Consider the following 17,338-nt stretch of genomic DNA (forward strand, 5'->3'; position numbering starts at 1 on the left):
TGGCCAGTCTCTTCTTAACATCCAAGTGGCTTGCTAAATGGCTTCCACCGTTCAGGTTGGAGATTGGTACAGCTGGGTACTCCCCTCCCCTGTACTGCTGGGTACAGCTTACCTGTATCATGGCTCCTGCGTCATTCCCCACAGGAAGCGTATCAGGAAACGGGGAAAGTGGGGTGGTGTGTGTAGGGAGGCTCAGGGCCTGCTTCTGCTCCACCAGTGGTGGTTTCTTGGATTTTTCTCCGGATCCTGCCCCCTCTTGTTTGATCAGCTGAGTTTGGCTTATGAGGATCGGGCCTGTTGCTCTCGATCCACTACCTGCTTCGTGCCGGCCCCTTGCCTATGGCAGCTCCTCTTCCTCACTGCCACCCAAGTTCGCAAGCGACAGAGTGGATTTCTCCAACCTTCGTCCTCTGAGGATATGGTGGATTTACGGGTTAACAGCAGGATCTTGGTCTGCATCTGGCTCTTGTCAATGCCAGATCGCTGGCAAACCAATCTTTCCTGCTCAAAGACTTCTTTGAATCCCAGAAGTGGAAATTTTATGTTTATAACAGAGACTTGGCTTCATGATGGTGAGTCTGTTGCCTTTCTGAACTTCTTCCACCCCACTGCTGTATTCTCCAGCTCTCCCACAGTCCCCATTCCCATATGCTAGACTTCTGCTGAGCCTTCTCTGCTGTTGCTTCCTAAGCTGTGGAACAACTTCACATTAGAGCTGCTCAGTCTGTCGTTGGTTTTTAAGTCTTTTACTCAAAACCTACTTCTTTGCGCTGGCATTTGATCAAAACTGAGCTTGACATTTGCATGTTTTATTTGATTTTAGTTTTATTCTAGCTTTTATTCGAGTTTTGTTGTTTGTTTTTTTGTTTTTATTTTCCATTGGTTTTTATTGTTTTATTGTGTAGTGTTTTATTTTTCAACTGTGGAGTGTTTGTTCTGTTTGTTCAGCACTTTGGGCAACTTCTGTTGCGAAAATGTGCTATACTAAATAAACTTGAACTGTGACAGTATATATTTAATTATGATAAAGAAACAAATAACAAAATTCAATTTTAAGACTGGCAGTATTAGTTTGTACTTAAATCTTGGACTTATAAAAATAGACTCACATTGCTATTGAAATAAAGTCACAATTTTGAAGTCTCGCTGTGCAAAGATTAGTGACAGTACTTTTCTAAATATGATTTTTTTTTTTTTTTTTACCCTGGGCAAAATTTTGTTCCACAACATCATTAACTGAATATAATTCTGACAGTACCACAAAAACTAGCCAAACAAATAGATTAATTTTGGGGTATATGTTTTAGGAAACAGGTGTCCATCTGTGAGCACGTGTTTCCAAGTGACATGTTGGAAATCCATGCAAGCGTCTGTGGTGAAAGGTAGTATCTGTTTTCCTGTTAAAAAAAAAAAAAAGAAAAAAAAATTGTTAGAGCCAAGCTTTCAAGCATTTTAGTGTTGTCTTGCTGTGCAATTTATCTAAAGCATGTGTAATTGCAGAGCTTGTGATGAATGGACAATGGATGGCAAAAGAAGTTATGTAACAGAGATGGATCCAAAACAATTCAAGATGCACCAAGAGATGAAAAGGTACTTTATGACGATGCTTTTTCTATCAAAGCTTGTGCATTCCAGAGATATTGGTATACAGCCTTCACAAAATTAACTTTTTTTTTCTCTTTGCTGTGTTACCATAAGCATTGCTGATGTAGTAAAAAGCCTGAATGAAAGAGTGGATGAAACAAACATCTTTAACATATGCGTTACAAGGGATCAAATAGTAGAAAGGGGCATGAAACAATGGCAGCGTCAGAAGAAATCTTCTCCCCTTCACCCCCTCAGAGTTTCTTTCATTGGAGAGAATGGCATTGATAGTGGAGCTCTGAGGAAGGAATTTTTAACTGGTATGTTTTTTTCTTTTGTTGTTGTTTTTTTAATAGCACAACTATGTAAGTATCTTATTTTTCCCTGTTTCAAAAAGAAATGATGGCAGGAATAGAGGAGCGCTTCTTTGAAGGGGGACAGTGTGGCAAAAACCCCAAATATTCAATGAGTGACATGGATAAAAACAACTTCAAGTAGGTTTTCTTTTCTTCTTTTTTTGTACTTTTTAATCTAATTTTAATTTTCAATATTAATTTAATGGCATATTTCTGTGTAATTTAGGACGATTGGAGAGGTATTTGCAGTCAGTATCACACAGGGTGGACCACCACCAAATTTCTTGATGCAGTGGTGCTACAACTACATGTCTATTGGAGAAGTAGATCAGGAAGGAATAACTGAAAAGGATGTCACTGATCCTGAACTTCAGGAACTCATCAAAGAGGTAGTAAATAGAATTGGGTTGATTTCTTTATTCTTGTTTCATTGCATTCTGCAAACTGTTTGAGGAGACTTCAGTAACAACATAAAAAAGGATTAAAACCTTCCTTGTAACTCAAATGCTAAACAGATCTTTTTGTATAGTAGCTTTGACTTCAGCTGATTAAGTTTTTGGTTTGCAAGATTCAAGCAGCAGATCAAACAACACTAAAGACCTACACTAGCAGAATTTTGTCATGTGGATACACAGGACCAGTAACCATCCAAAGAAAGGAAGACATCATGTGGTAAAACATATTCGTAGTGTAGGCACTATGATATATACAGTATTGTTCATAAAGCTTATATATTTTTCTTTTTTGTTACAGCTCAGTAATCCTACATGCCACAGTGAGGTTGCTGCCTATGCTTCAGCAGATCTGCTCGGGTATGAAACTATATGGTCTCCTAAACCTGGTCCAGCAAGAAAGTGAAATTTGCAGGCAGCTGTTTGTTCCAGGATCTTTTGGCAAGGTGAAGTGTGTATATATAGTTACCACTTTCAGTCAGCATAAAAATATTAAAGCAACACTACATAAATGTAAACTTGCATGGCTCTCGTTTTTTTGCAAACTAAAGGTGGATGCTGACTTTCTTGTAAAGTCACTGTCACCTGTATTCAGCGAGAACGGGACAATGAGGCGTCAGAGAGAGTCGAGAATCATTGATTTTCTTCAGGACTTTGTACAGGACATGGAAGATGAAGGTGAGTAATTTCCAACAATAAATATCACTACCATACATAATCTCTCTGAGGAAAACGTTTGTAGACACTTTGGCTTAATAACTTGCATCTAATTGAAAAATGTCTTAATGCAACATACAACAGTTAAGAGGCACCTTTGCAATACATAGAAGGAAACAAACATTTCTGTTTGTCCTTTTAAAAGTTGTGGGGATGGATGTGTGAATGTTCAAAGTAATTTTAATGCTTGAAGGATACATTTTCCCTATCACTAATGCAATCACACTACTTACTTTTTGTCCATTAACAACAAGCAATTGTTTTCATAATTTTTCCCCTGGGATTAGTGGTACATTTATTTTTGGGTTTTAAGTGTTTCCTGGATAAGTGACAATCAGTATGGAAATTAACTTTTAAACATTTTTAAATACTGTTTCTGTGACACTTTTTTCAGAAGAGGAAACAAATGACAGAGACAAGAATCCTGAAGAGAAGAATGATGATCCAGAGAGAGCAGAGCATGCCCACAGCATGCAAATTAATGTTGGCAAGTTCTGCCAGTGGCTGACTGGACAGCGTCATATCCCACTAAGTCACACAGAACGGGACAATTTTAAAATAATAATGGAATTTGACCATGACTGCCAGGTGCGTTACGGCACACATAGCATCTGCTACCCTACAGTCAACGCTTGTTCCTGCTCAATCAATTTCCCAGTTGCACACTTAAATACATACACAGAATTCAGAGCTGTGATTACACAGGCAATTGTCCACGGCAATGAATTTGGGCTTCATTAAGAGGGAAATCCTCCAGCATATTACCACAGTTCAGGTTTTAGGCTGACCACTTGACTGGTCCACCAAAGAAGCTAAGAAGTGTTAAAAAAATGTTGAGTACAAGTTTGTTATACTGTAATTTTTTATAGTGGTGAGTGCTTCTATACATTGTCAATGCTACTTTTTCTGCTACTTTGAAAATATACATTGTTGTAAACATGTTAAGGATGGTTTTATTTTTTCCACTGAAGTGTGGGTACTAAATAAAGAGTAAAAAATTAAAGGTTTTCACATGACTTTATTCTATTCTAGTCATTTAGCAGATGCTTTTATCCAAAGCGACTTACATCTCAGAGTAAGAACACAAGCAAGAATTCAAACAAGATGGGACATCAAGTGGTAGTCGGACTGCTGTGAGTCGAGTTGGACCCAGGTGATGTCATGTAGTGCTAAAGGCAGTGCATATATATATATATATATATATATATATATATATATATATATATATATTTGTTATATACAAGATCACGATTTCATCAACTATCAACTTGGGTATAAGTGCAGCAGCTTCTTCAGTACTTGGTTGAGCCAAAGAGCTGGACAAACCTTTCTAACTCATTCTGAGTAGAAGAGTTAAGCTAAGAGCAGAAATGCTCTTTGAGAGGGAGTGTAGCTCTGGATTAAGGAGTGAAGGTAGACCGGAGCCGTTTGGGTGATTGTTTTGTAAGCCAGAAGCAGAGCTTTGAATCTGATGTGCTGCAACTGGAAGCCAGTGGAGAGCGATTAGCAGCGGAGTGACATGAGCTCTTTTGGGCTGGTTGAAGACCAGACGTGCTGCTGCATTCTGGATCATCTGCAGAGGTTTAACTGAACATGCAGGCAGGCCAGCCAGTAAGGAGTTGCAGTAGCCAATGTGTGAAATGACCAGAGCCTGGACCAGGAGCTGGGCCGTGTGTTCAGTCAGGTAGGGTCTGATCCTCCTGATGTTGTAGAGAGCAAATCGGCAAGACCGAGCAACTGAGGCAACATGAAACTTGAAACAACACCACATATCATGGAGTAATTTTATTTTCAGGAAAGATTAAGCTGCTGAGAATATACAGCAAGTTAACAGAAACAATTTAAGTAATTGGGATAACTGTAAAAAGACAACAGGGAAGGGTGTTAGGTTTTACAGAGACAGTCAGAAACACAACTGCAAAACTAAGGATCTGTTTGAATTCTAGTATGCTGAAGGTATGAAGATGCATGTGGAATATTGCCATGTATGAGCAACCAGTTTTGTGCTGTCCTACTTGAAAATGGGTCATCTTGAAAATGTGATTACATCAACAGTGAAGAGGCCCTAAGGCTGCGAGCGCAGTCGTCTCACATGCTCATGGCAGAAAACATAGAGCTGTTCATCAGTAATATTTAGATCGGTAGGATCTACTAAAGTCTGGAGTTCACCCATCTCGTCTTCTGTAAGAGGGCACTCATATTCAGGCACTACAATGCCCGTTTCTGCGTCAAAGCCATCATAGTCGACAGCAGCCTCCCAGTCAATGTCTGGTTCTTGTAGGTCCTGTAAATGTATATACAAAACAAAAACATACCCTTAGTTATATTCAAGAGTTTCTTCCACATTACAATAGTATTATCACTTAAAAAATTGATCTTTGATCATGCAAAACAAATTTCACACTTGGACTTTCATATTGATATTAGAACACATCTATCCAAGTGTTTAACCCTTGCTGACTGGTTTGGTCTAGCTGACAGTACACACCCTTACAAAGGATGTGTACTGGCTGCCCCATTCCATTTTATTTGTCCTGTGATGTTGTCATGACTTTGTTTATGACAGTGTGTCCTCACTACTGTCAAATTTATATTTTCTGATCCTGTGATCAGATGTTGGAGAGAAACATCTGTCTTAAATAATTACCTGGCAGCACAGACTAACGGACTCAAGTGACATCTTATGAAAATGACAGCTTTGTAGACAGCTAGGATTCTCTCATCTCTTGACCTGCCAAGCTTGTTATTTATTTATGGAAATTATATTTTTGTGGAAATCAACAAAAAATTAACATACTTCAAGGTTTTCAAGGTGGGCATTGGTATGAAGCATCTGGGCAATATCCCAGATCTGCACTGGACTCCGATTTCCCTCAGTACGGATTGGATGGTGGTTCCAGCCCTCCACAAATATTTGTAAATCTCGTTTGAGTCTTGGAAGAATTGTATAATGCACACAGAAAATGTCCTTTGTGCAAGAGATGTCCAGCAGGCCTTCCTCTTCAAGAGTGTGTAAGAGGTTGTAGTACTTTGATGTCACTGACATCCACACATCACGCCATAACCGTTCTATCCTAGAGGGTTAGAGAACAGAACAAATACAGTAAAAAAAATAATTAAAAGACAGGACCGTACCTAAACATATAACTTTTATAATGGCATTATGATTTTCTAACACCTTTTACCATGTAAGGTCAACATGTCACTACCTAGTTTGTTATTTAAAGCAGCTGTTACACCTTTAGGTTTACATAAATGAATGATAAAGAAGTGCATAGAAAAGTCTATTTTTTTTTCAGTCCATATGAGGAATAGAAAGTTTGACAGCTGAAGATTTATTTAGTGTAAAAAAACAAACAAACAAATATACACAAAAGGACAACATGAGTGCTGGCATTTTTACAACTCCAACTGCTGTCCAATAAATTTAAATAACATGAATGCAAAAAAATTGATGTGAATTTCAAGTAATGCATTGTCCATGGAGAACGGTATAAATATACCTTTGGTTATGCACACTTTTACCAGAGATGAAGCTTCCTCTGTCAGTACCGCGAGCACTAAACATGAACCGGGCGATGTCCACGTTCTCAACGCCCCTGGTCTGCTCTTACCCTGGAAACACAATATTACAGTGAAAGTGGAGCATTATTACATGTTTATTTTTTGGTTATGACTGGTTAAAACTTCATACTGGGTAAAAGGTTGTATACGGAAAACAAAAACCTGAAAAAAAAAATTTATTTTATAAAGCTTTATTAATCCCAAGATGAGAAATTTTTTCTCTGCATTTAAACCATCCCATTGCTGACTGGTTTGGTATAACTGACAGTACACACCCTTAAAAAAGGATGTACACTGGCTGCCCCATTCCATTTTATTTTTCCTGTGATGTTTTTAAGACTTTGTTTATGACGGTGTGTCAACAGATGCCATTTAGCTTTTGTAGCTAATTCTGGCATATGTACTGTGAAGCTTTTATGTTGATCACTATGCATTTTCCTAAATAAATACATTAAAAATATAAAATAAAAATCCTAATTGCTAGGAGCAGTAGGCTGCTAGATTCCAGAGTCCAGGGAGTAGTTGGGGGCAAAGGGCCTTCCTCAGGGACCAACACTGGTTTACCTTAGTTGCCAGCACAAGGACTTGAACCCAGGTTCTCCAGGCCCAAGCCCGCCTAGTGGTTACAGACCAGTCCTTTTTAGAAAAGAAAAAGAAGAAAAAAAGAAGAATAATAATCTACCTTGAGGGTAAACCATGTTGCCTAGTTGCCTCTAGAAAGAACTGAAATGCTGTTGAAGCACGGTTGTTTGTGGCTGCATTCAGGTACAAAACCTAAAAAAAAAAAAAAAATCAATTCAAAGGAATTCAATTAAAATGCATCAAAACCATTTCGACCAAGAAAATGTTGGGCAAATGTATACAATGCAGTTTGGAGTTATGTGTTATAGATTTGATAAAAAAAAAAAAAGTATAGAATGATGTAATCCATTATAAAGTCAAAATTTAAATTGTAATAAAAAGAATTTTTTTCTTACTGACCACAGAGTTTTAATAAAATTATAAAGGCAGAACAATACTGCCCATTTAGAACATTTGTTTTTAATAAAGATCAAATACCTTTCTGGAGAAGCCATCCACTCCTCCAAATATCACAATGTTGTACCTATGAAGCCAATAAATATGAAATGTTAGCATGAGGAAATAAATGGCAGTTATTTCTGATCATAGGTAATTAAGTCATGACTTGGGGGGATGTGTGTGTCATTTTAAGTTTCAAGCCTAGAGTAACACATACAGACGTAGACAAAATTGTTGGTTCCCTTCGGTTAATGAAAGAAAAACTCACAATGGTGACAGAAATAACTTGAATCTGACTAAATTAATAAATAAAAATTCTATGAAATTTAACCAATGAAAGTCAGATGTTGCTTTTCAACCATGTTTCAAAAGAATAACTTTTAAACTCATGAAACAGGCCTGGACAACAATGATGGTACCCTTAACTTAATATTTTGTTGTACAACTTTTTGAGGGAATCACTGCAATCCAACGATTCCTGTAACTGTTAGTGAGACTTCTGAACCTCTCAGCAGGTATTTTAGCCCACTCCTCATAAGCAAACTGCTCCAGTTGTCTCAGGTTTGAAGGAAGCCTTTTCCAGACGCCATGTTTCAACTCTTATGTATGAGGCATGTAGCTGTTGAAACATGGTTGAAAAGCAATGTCTGATTTTCATTGAATAAATTTCATAGAATTTTTATTTATTACTATTATGTCAGGTTCAAGTTATTTCTGTGTCCATTGTGAGTTTTTCTTTCATTAACCGAAGGGAACTGACAATTTTGTCCACGCGTGTATTGCATAATTTTCAAGACAAACTTTGATTTTTAAACAATAAAAATAAAACATCAAATTTGCTAGTAATTTAAAGATGAAAGATTAACCTCATCTGGCAGTGTGTCATGGTTTTAGTATTTTTTATAAACCACAAAATAAAGATTTGGTAATCAGTTTTAAACTGTCCAGAATACTGTTGAATAAATAAAGCTGTTTTAAAACAAATCCTTTCATCTAAAGGATTGTGAACATAAGGATTCAATATTTTGTATTAAGAACTGAATCCCTAAAATTATTTAATTTCTCTTTTATTCGAAATACAATGAAACACAGCTCTCCAAATATCTACAAGAAATGCAGTAACTATGTTTTGTAAGAAATATATCTTGTTGAAGAACAAAAACAAACAGGAAATAAATTATATCAACATGCTCCCCATTGAAAAACCATACATTCAAGGTGGAGAAAATTAATTTTCAGTTAAATGTTACTTCAGTACAAACCTGATCAACTTGTGGTTTGTGTCTACATGTACCAGAGATAAGGGCCCTGGTACAGAGTATTCTCTGCGTACAACACAGCCAAGACTTGACAGCCTGGACATAACACCAATGGAGTCAACCTTATGCATGGAGGCTGCGACTCTTCTCCACTGAACCCTGTGCCCCATAGACTCAAGTCTTCCTCTGACCATCCTGTAGCCAGCATTTGGTAAATCATTCTTGATGGAGGCAACCAAACTGTCAAGTTCATCATCCGTGAGGGAACTATACATATCTTTGACGGACATCTCATATTCTTGCATTCTTCTGAAGATTGTGCTTCTGGAAACACCCATGAGCCTGGCTATGCATGGCACAGGTAGTCGAGCATGTAGCATTTCTGCTAGGCGCTGTTCTTCAACAAAGAGTTTTGGTCGCCCGGTGGTGCCGTGGACTTCAAATGTGACAAATGAAGCTGGACATTCCAGCTTTTTCTTCACAAGGTCAAACAGCTCTTGCAAAGCCTCTGTGATGACAGCAGGTATCTGTACATAATTGGATAGAGTGTCCAGGATGTACAGCTCCTGGCGACATAAAAACTCCAGGTAATCAAGATTCAGTGGTGTTGTGCTGAATCCACTTTGTATTTTATGCAGAAGCCGTTGAAGCAGATGACATCTCAGCTATTGACAAAAGAAAGCATAGTTGAAGATATGTATTATGATGCACATATCAAACATGATATTTTTTTAGGTATAACAGCTGAATGTTTTAAATGCATTGGAAAAAAACATGCAATTAGATATAATGTGAATACTTATTCATTCTGCAAAACTAAAGCCAGGTGCTGTTTATCTGGTAAATAAAGCATGTCAAGCTACAGTTCTTTTTATTACTTTTTATTTCCCACTGGGGATTCTTTGTATTTAAATCGGCTGTTTAAACAAAATCCCTCTCCATATAAAATCTGCTAAAAAATCTGCCTTTTAAAATTATATTATCGATTTAGCATCTTACTGAAAAACTAAAATAACAATAATAATAATAATAATAATCTAACACTTTATTGTAGGATTTTTGCATTACACTTGTTTTTTTTTTTTGTTGTTGTTTTTGTTTGTTTTGTTTTTTTACCAATAACTAGTAGCAGTTTAATTTAGGTGATTAAAATTTATCACATTAGACTGAGTTTTTGTTGAGGGGCAGCTAGCTAGATTTACCAAGTGGCAATAAAGTCAAGTCTGAGTGATATACATGCATACAGTTCCAACTATGTTTGGCTGCCTCTTGGAGAGGGCTTTTACAGCGGTAAAGCATCAAAGACAGTAACTTGAAACTTTTAAATATGGTCTCTAGAAGTGTACTTACTTGGTCTGCCATAAGTTTTTGCGATTAATGAGCATTCAAAGTGCAGTCTTCTTCAATATCTTTTGTTTGTTTTCCTTCCACTGTATTTGTATCGTGCTCCTGCCACGGCGGACGAAGTCCCCGGAAGCACTAGCTTGGCTGGGCAATGTGTGAGCATTTAAACTGACCAATCAGAGGATAAGACACTTCAGCCAAAGTCTCCGCCCCCGGAGTCTCAAAACTCCAGCAGTCGAGTGAGGGAGGGACTGTTAAGCCGAGCGTGCAGTGACAGAACTGGAGAGCGAGCGGGTTGCTGCTGCCATAGATATATATAGAACGCTAGATGCCTTATGGCGGAGTCTTAAACGGCATCACAGGTCGGCCATCTTACCACAGGTTCGCTTCCTGGCAGAATCTGTTGAACCTGAGGTAAACCAAGGTAAGGTCAGTGATATGCTGAAACATTATTATTCTTATCTCGATGAAATTTTGACGGATTTACAAATGGTTGGATTTATTAGAAACAGTATTAACGTGGTTATAATCCTGGATGCTTGGACATGTTGAAATCGCAGATTTTCTCTTCAGAAAACGGTTTAGTCAACGTTGTGTATGGCTAGGCTGCTAGCTAGCACCTAGTAATTTTACGTCGAAGTCAGAGGCAGAATTGGTGTTTCTTTTCAATATAACTAAAGTTGCACATGATTTTCAATTTGGGTTTGGTTTGTTTAAAACATCTTCCATTCTTATTTCTACAGGAAATTTGTTTTTCAAAGAGAACATGCCGGACTTTTGTGCAGCTTATGGCTGCGCTAATCATCGTAGTCTTGACACAAGAAAACGAGGCATTAGCGCAATGTGGATGTTGGGTCTTCGGACACCGAGTTTCAGCTCCTAATTAAATATTTTCTAAACAATGTGTTTCAGACTGGTTTTCTATGATTTCATATATGTAAATGTAAATTATACTGTACATTGAGGACATTTGATAATGCTGAAGGTTACCGTTTTACTGTTTATACCAATATTAGTGGTATTAACCCTTTCAAGCATGAATTATAAGAAACAGTGCCACATGTTTTTTGCATACAGTATTTTACTTCCAGAGACACATACAGTGATGCTTTTTTATTTCTTGGTCATATTTTACCTTATTTTTTAAATGTATTTTGACAGTTTATTCAAAATTATTAATTAGATAAGCTTTTCATATTTATATTATCTGGCTATTCTATAAAAATATGGCTATCATTTTTATTTTCCTGTTTATCACTAAAGAAAGTTTGGTTATTACAATGTATGAATTTACATATATAAATATTCATTCTAGAGTAAGTGACAGTGTATTGCATGACTCACTGATGTCCCCTGAAGTGGCAAAATTACAAATATCCACCCAAGAATATACTAGAAAACAGCTGTCAAATAGGTGTCCACCGTAGTGGATGCTACGCATGAAAGGGGTAAATTTATATTGTGTATTCTGTGATTATGGTACATTATGAGCATGCATTATATTGAGAGGCGGATGAAGTATTGTCAGAGGTGGGTAAAATGTTCAGTTAAGTTTATCCCCTACATGTATGGTCTCAAGGCCTCAATTATTCAAGTATGCAGTGTCTACAGTATATACATCTGTGTACAGGGTGGGGATTTCAACATAGAGCCTTTCTTATAGCCTATTTGTAATAGGAAATATTAATCTACCTGTTTCATAACATTATTTTTAGGACATAATCATTAATAACAATTGAGTATAATTATTACATCCACCCATGTTTATAACAAACCAAACCGTTTGAAAATCTGTTGAAATTTGATCAAGTTATGGTCCTCTGAAAAGTACTTTTACACTACCAACAGCGTTATGGGTGAGAGAGCTACCTGTGGTAAGATGGCCGCCAGGCACGGACGTTCGACTTTGTTGGCTGGCAACGCGGACGAGGCATCTAGCGTTCTATATATATCTATGGCTGCTGCGAGGACATTGGTCCACATATGTGAACGCAGTGGATTGATGAGCTCTCACGAGGGTGATTCTCTGCTTGCAAATACTGTGTTATTCCCTCGCAATGCAGAAATGCCTCCTCGCGACGTGTGTTTTAACTCGCGGGTACTAATTTACTCGCTCTTATCACGTACTCGCGCGCGGTGATCCCCGTGCGCGTGCATTGTTTTTATGCGCGCGTGCGGTTTTCAAGCGCGCTGCTTTTGGAATCGAATAAACGCCATAGAGTGCTTTCTAGTGCAGCAAATGCACTCAACTACAATCAGCCACTTATTTTGTATTTGTATATTTTGTTAAGTTCTTAAGGTTAACATGTTTGTTACATTTAACAGCTTAGGTTTTATAGTTGCAAAGATTGTAAACATATATACTAAGAGTATTGTGCTATCTAATACTGTGTATTCATCTTCATATCTTTGTCCATAATTCCACAGCCTTATAAATACATTAAAATTAAATAAAAATGTAACTACAATCGCTCTCCCTACACATTAACCTCGCTATCAACGGCGTTGGATCAATTTATATTGACGAACAGAATTTACATTCATCAGCCTGTGGCATCTGTTGCTATCAGTGTGCTAGCATAAACTTTTATCGGTTTATAATCTCTAAATATATTAATCTAGACGGGGACAATCCGTCAACATATTTATTTACTCCTGTCAAGTTGATTTCGATGCACAACTGATATGGAAATATGACTATTAAAACATCTTACCTTGAAGAAGTGTAGCTCCGACAATCTGCTCAATTGAAATACATTGACCGTCGCTTAGCTTTTGCTAACTTCCGGGAACTTTTGAGGGGCTCCATACGCCGCCATTGCTGTGAAAAAACTGAACCATTGCAGTGAACGGAGATGGCGCCACTCTCTCTCTAGAGGCACTCTAGATCTAATGTAAGAAAAGTCAGATAAAACTACTAGGGGCTTTGAAGAAATTTAGGTAAGTGAAGTAATGAGTGCCAAATTCTAATGGTTGGTCATGTTGACATAACCTGACATGTTTCAGCATTTGTAAAATCTAGAATGGTTTAAGGCAACGGGTTTTCACAAAAATTTCTTGTAAACTCAACTAATCCAGGATTAGAGTGCAAGTAAGTGAATTTCTTATTTTTTTTATTTAATCAATTTAATCTGGTAGGCTAGATATTATTGGCAGCCCTGCAGACCGCCAGTTGCTAAACAATGCTTTATCTGCTTTGACTCCATGAAAGTCAAAGCTTACTAGAAATTTTGGTGGAAACCTGTTGCCTTAAACCATTCTAGTTTTTACTAATGCTGAAACATATCAAGTTGTATCAACATGACCAACCATTAGAATTTAACACCCATTAGTTCACTTATCTAAATCCCTTTAAAGCCTCTAGTACTTTTAACTGAATTCTCTTATATTAGATTTACGCATGCTGTTCAGTATTTTCACTGACCTTTGACACACATAGAACAATGTGGAGATGTGGCGTTCATGAACGAATCGATTCTTTTGAACGATTGTTTTAAATGAACGATGGGAACCGATTCACAGCTGTGAGCAGTTCATTTGTGAACCATTCTTTTTATATACAAATTTTTGACACTGCCTTCATCAAATAAAATCAAACTTTATTTATAAAACACTTTTCATGCCATAGGCAACACAAAGTTCTTTACATGATTAAAAACATAAGAATAAAAACACTCAATGAAATCTTTCACACAGTCACACACACACAGGTATACACACACACACCAACCCCCCCCCCCAGCTCAATCAGGATGAGAAGCGTTCTATCCTGGAATCCCCTTGGAAACATGGACTCTTTTGGAAGGAATTGTGGAACAGGATGCCGGAGTGGGACCCTGAAGCGGTGGAGAAGACATGGGCACAGGATGAGGAGCAATTTTTCATTTCTTTTATATCAAATATTAATATTGTGTTAATCTAACTTTTTGACACCAAAACACCTTGGAAGAAAGTCTGTTTTGTACACATCTTTACAAGCATTCCTCTAATAAAACTATTTTTTGTTGGAGTTTTTTCTTGTTGACAAGAGTGTGGTCTCAAAACTGGTATGTCTTCTTGTCTTTAATTTTATACGTCATGTATCCACATAGTGTTCATGCGTTGAATTTAATTTCACTTATGATAATGTCATGCTACTTCATGTTGTTTGGTACGCTGTAGGATAAGTTCCCTATTCATTTCACATTTTTAGCTTTCATTTCTGTTTTTAACATAACTAATTAAGTCAATTTTTTATTTTAAACTGTTTTTATGAAATGCATTTATAACTTATATTTATGTGTTTGCAATATAAGATTGTAAAAGAGGGCTGCACGGTGGTGTGGTAGTTAGTACTCTCACCTCATAGCAAGAAGGCTCCTTTTTGGGACCTGTCTATGTGGAGTTTGTATGTTCTCCCCGTGCATGCGTGGGTTCTCTCCGGGTACTCCGGCTTCCTCCTACAATCCAAAAACATGCAAGTTAGGTTGAAATTTGCAGCAAATGTATTTTTCCTTTCTCATCATGTTTCCATTATATCGCTCGTATTGATACGTTTCAAATTAGATCTTTTATTGACACTAGAACACCTTGGAAGAAGGTCTCTCTTGTACACATCTTCCCAAGATTTCCTCCAAAATTCCAGTTTTTGATGGAGGTTTTCTTAGTTGACAAGAGGGTGGTGTCAAAACTGTTAAGTTTCCTTTTTCATTTCTTTTATTTCAAATATTAATATTGTGTTAATCTAACTTTTCTAGACACTTTGTTTTCAATACCAGATCTTACTATTCCCTTCATATCAGTGTTACCGCGCAGAGCTATTGCCAGTGGCTCTATTGTTAAGGCGAATAAAAGGGGTGACAGGGGGCAGCCCTGTCTAGTACCACGTTGTAGGTGAAAGAATTTGGAGATGTTATTATTTGTCCGGACAGCCGCCATGGGTGACAACTAGAGAATTTCAATCCATTGTATAAATTTTTGTCCAAAACCAAAGCGACTCAAAGTGTTGAAAAGGTAATCTCACTCCACCCAATCAAAGGCTTTTTCTGCATCAAAAGCTATTATTACCTCTGTTGCCTCGGATGAAGTGGGACCACAAAGGACATTGAAAAGCCTGCGTATATTTGAGGACAGCTGTCTGTTCCTAATGAATCCCGTCTGATCATCAGAGATCAGTATGGGTAGCGCAGTTTCAAGTCGCTTAGCAATCATCTTAGATAGTATTTTGCTATCCACATTTAGTAGCGAAATAGGTCGATAGGAACCACACTGCAATGGGTTCTTCTCCTTTTTAAGGATAAGAGAAATAGTGGTCTGACGCATTGTTGGAGGTAACGTGCTAGAAACAAAGGATTTGTGGTATACAGAAAGTAATACAGGGGTTAACTCAGTAGTGAATGTTTTAAAGAATTCACTCTGGAACCCATCAGGGCCAGGGCTTTTAACATTTTGCATAGATTTGACAGCAGATTGAAGTTCTAACTCTGTAAACGGCTCTTCTAGGTCGGCTGCCATTTGCTCACTAACAGAAGAAATGTTTAACTTATCAAAAAAAGACTCAAATAATCTTTCAGTGACTCTGATGTATATAGTGTGGAATAAAACTTATGAAAAATCTGGTTAATTTGAGAATGATTTATGCACTTATTATGAGATTCATCTATTATTTCAGGAATACACTGAGCTGCGTTTTTCTGACGTAATTGCTGTGCAAGAATTCTCCCTGTCTTTTCACCATGCTCATAGGTTTTATGGCGGGTTTTATTAATGAGATTGACAGTGTGTTTGGTTGAAAGAAGGTTAAATTCAGTCTGAAGCATCATTCATTGTTTTAATAGATCCGGTGAGGGGGTCCTGGCCAACAGTCTATCTATATTTAATATATCATCTGTCAGTTTCCTGAGGCGTTCATGTTGAATTCTGTTTTTTTGGGCGCAGTATGAAATAATTTGTCCCCTTAAATATGCTTTCAGCAACTCCCATATTGTTGAGAATGGCATTCCCGGTGTCTTATTATGTTCTAAGAATGTAAATATTTCAGATGAGATAAATTCAACAAAGCCACTGAATATTCAAACGCCATGGATGATAAGCAACTTGTGAAACAGGCATCTGTAACACCAGGGACAGTGGAGCATGGCCAGAAAATACTATTGCGTTATAGTCACATTGGGTAACAAGAGGGATAAGATTTTTATCAATAAAAAAGTAATCTATTCTGGAGTACGTTTTATGGACCTGTGAGAAAAATGAATACGATCTAGAAGTGGGATTTAGAAAGCGCCAAACATCTGATACGCCATACGCATGAAGAAACAACTCAACAGTCTGGGCAGCCTTAGACAAAGGCATAGTGTTGGATGAACTACGGTCCAGAGCGGAAAAACAGCAATTAAAATCCCCTGCCAGTATAAGTGAATGTGTGTCCATAGCTGGCAAACGAGAAAAGAAATTGGTATAAAATGCCTGGTCATCCCAATTAGGTGCATATACGTTTGCTAAAATGACTGGGGTTTCATATAATCTTCCCGTAACAATGATAAACCTGCCTAAGGAGTCTGCCTCCATTTTAGACATCGTGAATGGGACATTTTTGTTGACTAGGCTAGCTGTTCCCCTCGACTTGCTGTTAAAATTGGAGTGATATGACTGGCCCACCCAGCCCCCTCTCAGTCTGAAATGATCAAGTGTGTGCAAATGCGTTCCATTAAGAAAAGCGATACCCACGTTGAGCTGGTTAAGGTGTGCAAGCACCTTTTTCCTTTTTACAGGGTGATTTAAAGATTTAATGTTCCAGCTCACCAAATTTATCTGGCAACCTGCAGCTCCCTTAAGTGTATGAGCTGTATTCATCAATCTCTATCTTAAAATAAATTCTCCAACATACAAATCGACTCTCTCAAACAAAACAAAATTCCAGTTTTTGATGGAGGTTTTCTTAGTTGACAAGAGGGTGGTGTCAAAACTGTTAAGTTTCCTTTTTCATTTCTTTTATTTCAAATATTAATATTGTGTTAATCTACCTTTTTGACACCAAAACACCTTGGAAGAAAGTCTGTTTTGT

The 17,338-nt window shown here is 37.5% G+C and overlaps 2 protein-coding genes and 2 long non-coding RNA genes across 4 annotated transcripts; 2 read left to right on the forward strand and 2 right to left on the reverse strand.

Moving 5' to 3' along the window:
- The first annotated feature begins 1,478 nt into the window (after window positions 1–1,478).
- On the forward strand, window positions 1,479–4,154 carry LOC121645464. Its single transcript, XM_041993943.1, has 8 exons — window positions 1,479–1,590; window positions 1,699–1,904; window positions 1,982–2,078; window positions 2,167–2,329; window positions 2,509–2,612; window positions 2,694–2,838; window positions 2,944–3,070; window positions 3,504–4,154. Exons 1-8 carry the CDS (start codon window positions 1,487–1,489, stop codon window positions 3,848–3,850), a joined length of 1,293 nt encoding a protein of 430 aa, XP_041849877.1. The 5' UTR covers window positions 1,479–1,486; the 3' UTR covers window positions 3,851–4,154.
- Window positions 4,155–5,107: 953 nt separating this feature from the next.
- On the reverse strand, window positions 5,108–6,011 carry LOC121645478. Its single transcript, XR_006011437.1, has 2 exons — window positions 5,907–6,011; window positions 5,108–5,393 (listed from the first exon to the last, which is right to left on the reverse strand). It is a non-coding gene; the product is annotated as an uncharacterized LOC121645478 (long non-coding RNA).
- Window positions 6,012–6,699: 688 nt separating this feature from the next.
- Window positions 6,700–10,383, reverse strand: LOC121646082. Its single transcript, XM_041994962.1, has 5 exons — window positions 10,303–10,383; window positions 8,956–9,617; window positions 7,733–7,778; window positions 7,356–7,447; window positions 6,700–6,724 (listed from the first exon to the last, which is right to left on the reverse strand). The coding sequence occupies exons 1-5, from the start codon at window positions 10,312–10,314 to the stop codon at window positions 6,700–6,702; spliced, it is 837 nt and encodes a 278-aa protein (XP_041850896.1). The 5' UTR covers window positions 10,315–10,383.
- A 4,496-nt stretch (window positions 10,384–14,879) lies between these two features.
- Window positions 14,880–17,266, forward strand: LOC121645480. Its single transcript, XR_006011439.1, has 2 exons — window positions 14,880–14,932; window positions 17,207–17,266. It is a non-coding gene; the product is annotated as an uncharacterized LOC121645480 (long non-coding RNA).
- Window positions 17,267–17,338: the final 72 nt, after the last annotated feature.

The sequence above is a fragment of the Melanotaenia boesemani genome, chromosome 9 (assembly GCF_017639745.1).
Source record: "Melanotaenia boesemani isolate fMelBoe1 chromosome 9, fMelBoe1.pri, whole genome shotgun sequence".
Classification (NCBI taxonomy): domain Eukaryota; kingdom Metazoa; phylum Chordata; class Actinopteri; order Atheriniformes; family Melanotaeniidae; genus Melanotaenia; species Melanotaenia boesemani.

What these genes read in the sequence shown, in the direction of transcription:
- LOC121645464 (XM_041993943.1), top strand. Translation starts at nt 1,487, where the DNA reads ATGTGTAATTGCAGAGCTTGTGATGAATGGACAATGGATGGCAAAAGA. An exon ending in ATGGATAAAAACAACTTCAA is followed by an intron (nt 2,079 to 2,166) that starts GTAGGTTTTCTT and finishes TGTGTAATTTAG; the next exon opens with GACGATTGGAGAGGTATTTG. An exon ending in AGAAAGGAAGACATCATGTG is followed by an intron (nt 2,613 to 2,693) that starts GTAAAACATATT and finishes TTTTTGTTACAG; the next exon opens with CTCAGTAATCCTACATGCCA.
- LOC121646082 (XM_041994962.1), bottom strand. An exon ending in ACAAACCACAAGTTGATCAG is followed by an intron (nt 7,779 to 8,955) that starts GTTTGTACTGAA and finishes TTGGCTTCATAG; the next exon opens with GTACAACATTGTGATATTTG. An exon ending in TGGATGGCTTCTCCAGAAAG is followed by an intron (nt 7,448 to 7,732) that starts GTATTTGATCTT and finishes TTTTTTTTTTAG; the next exon opens with GTTTTGTACCTGAATGCAGC.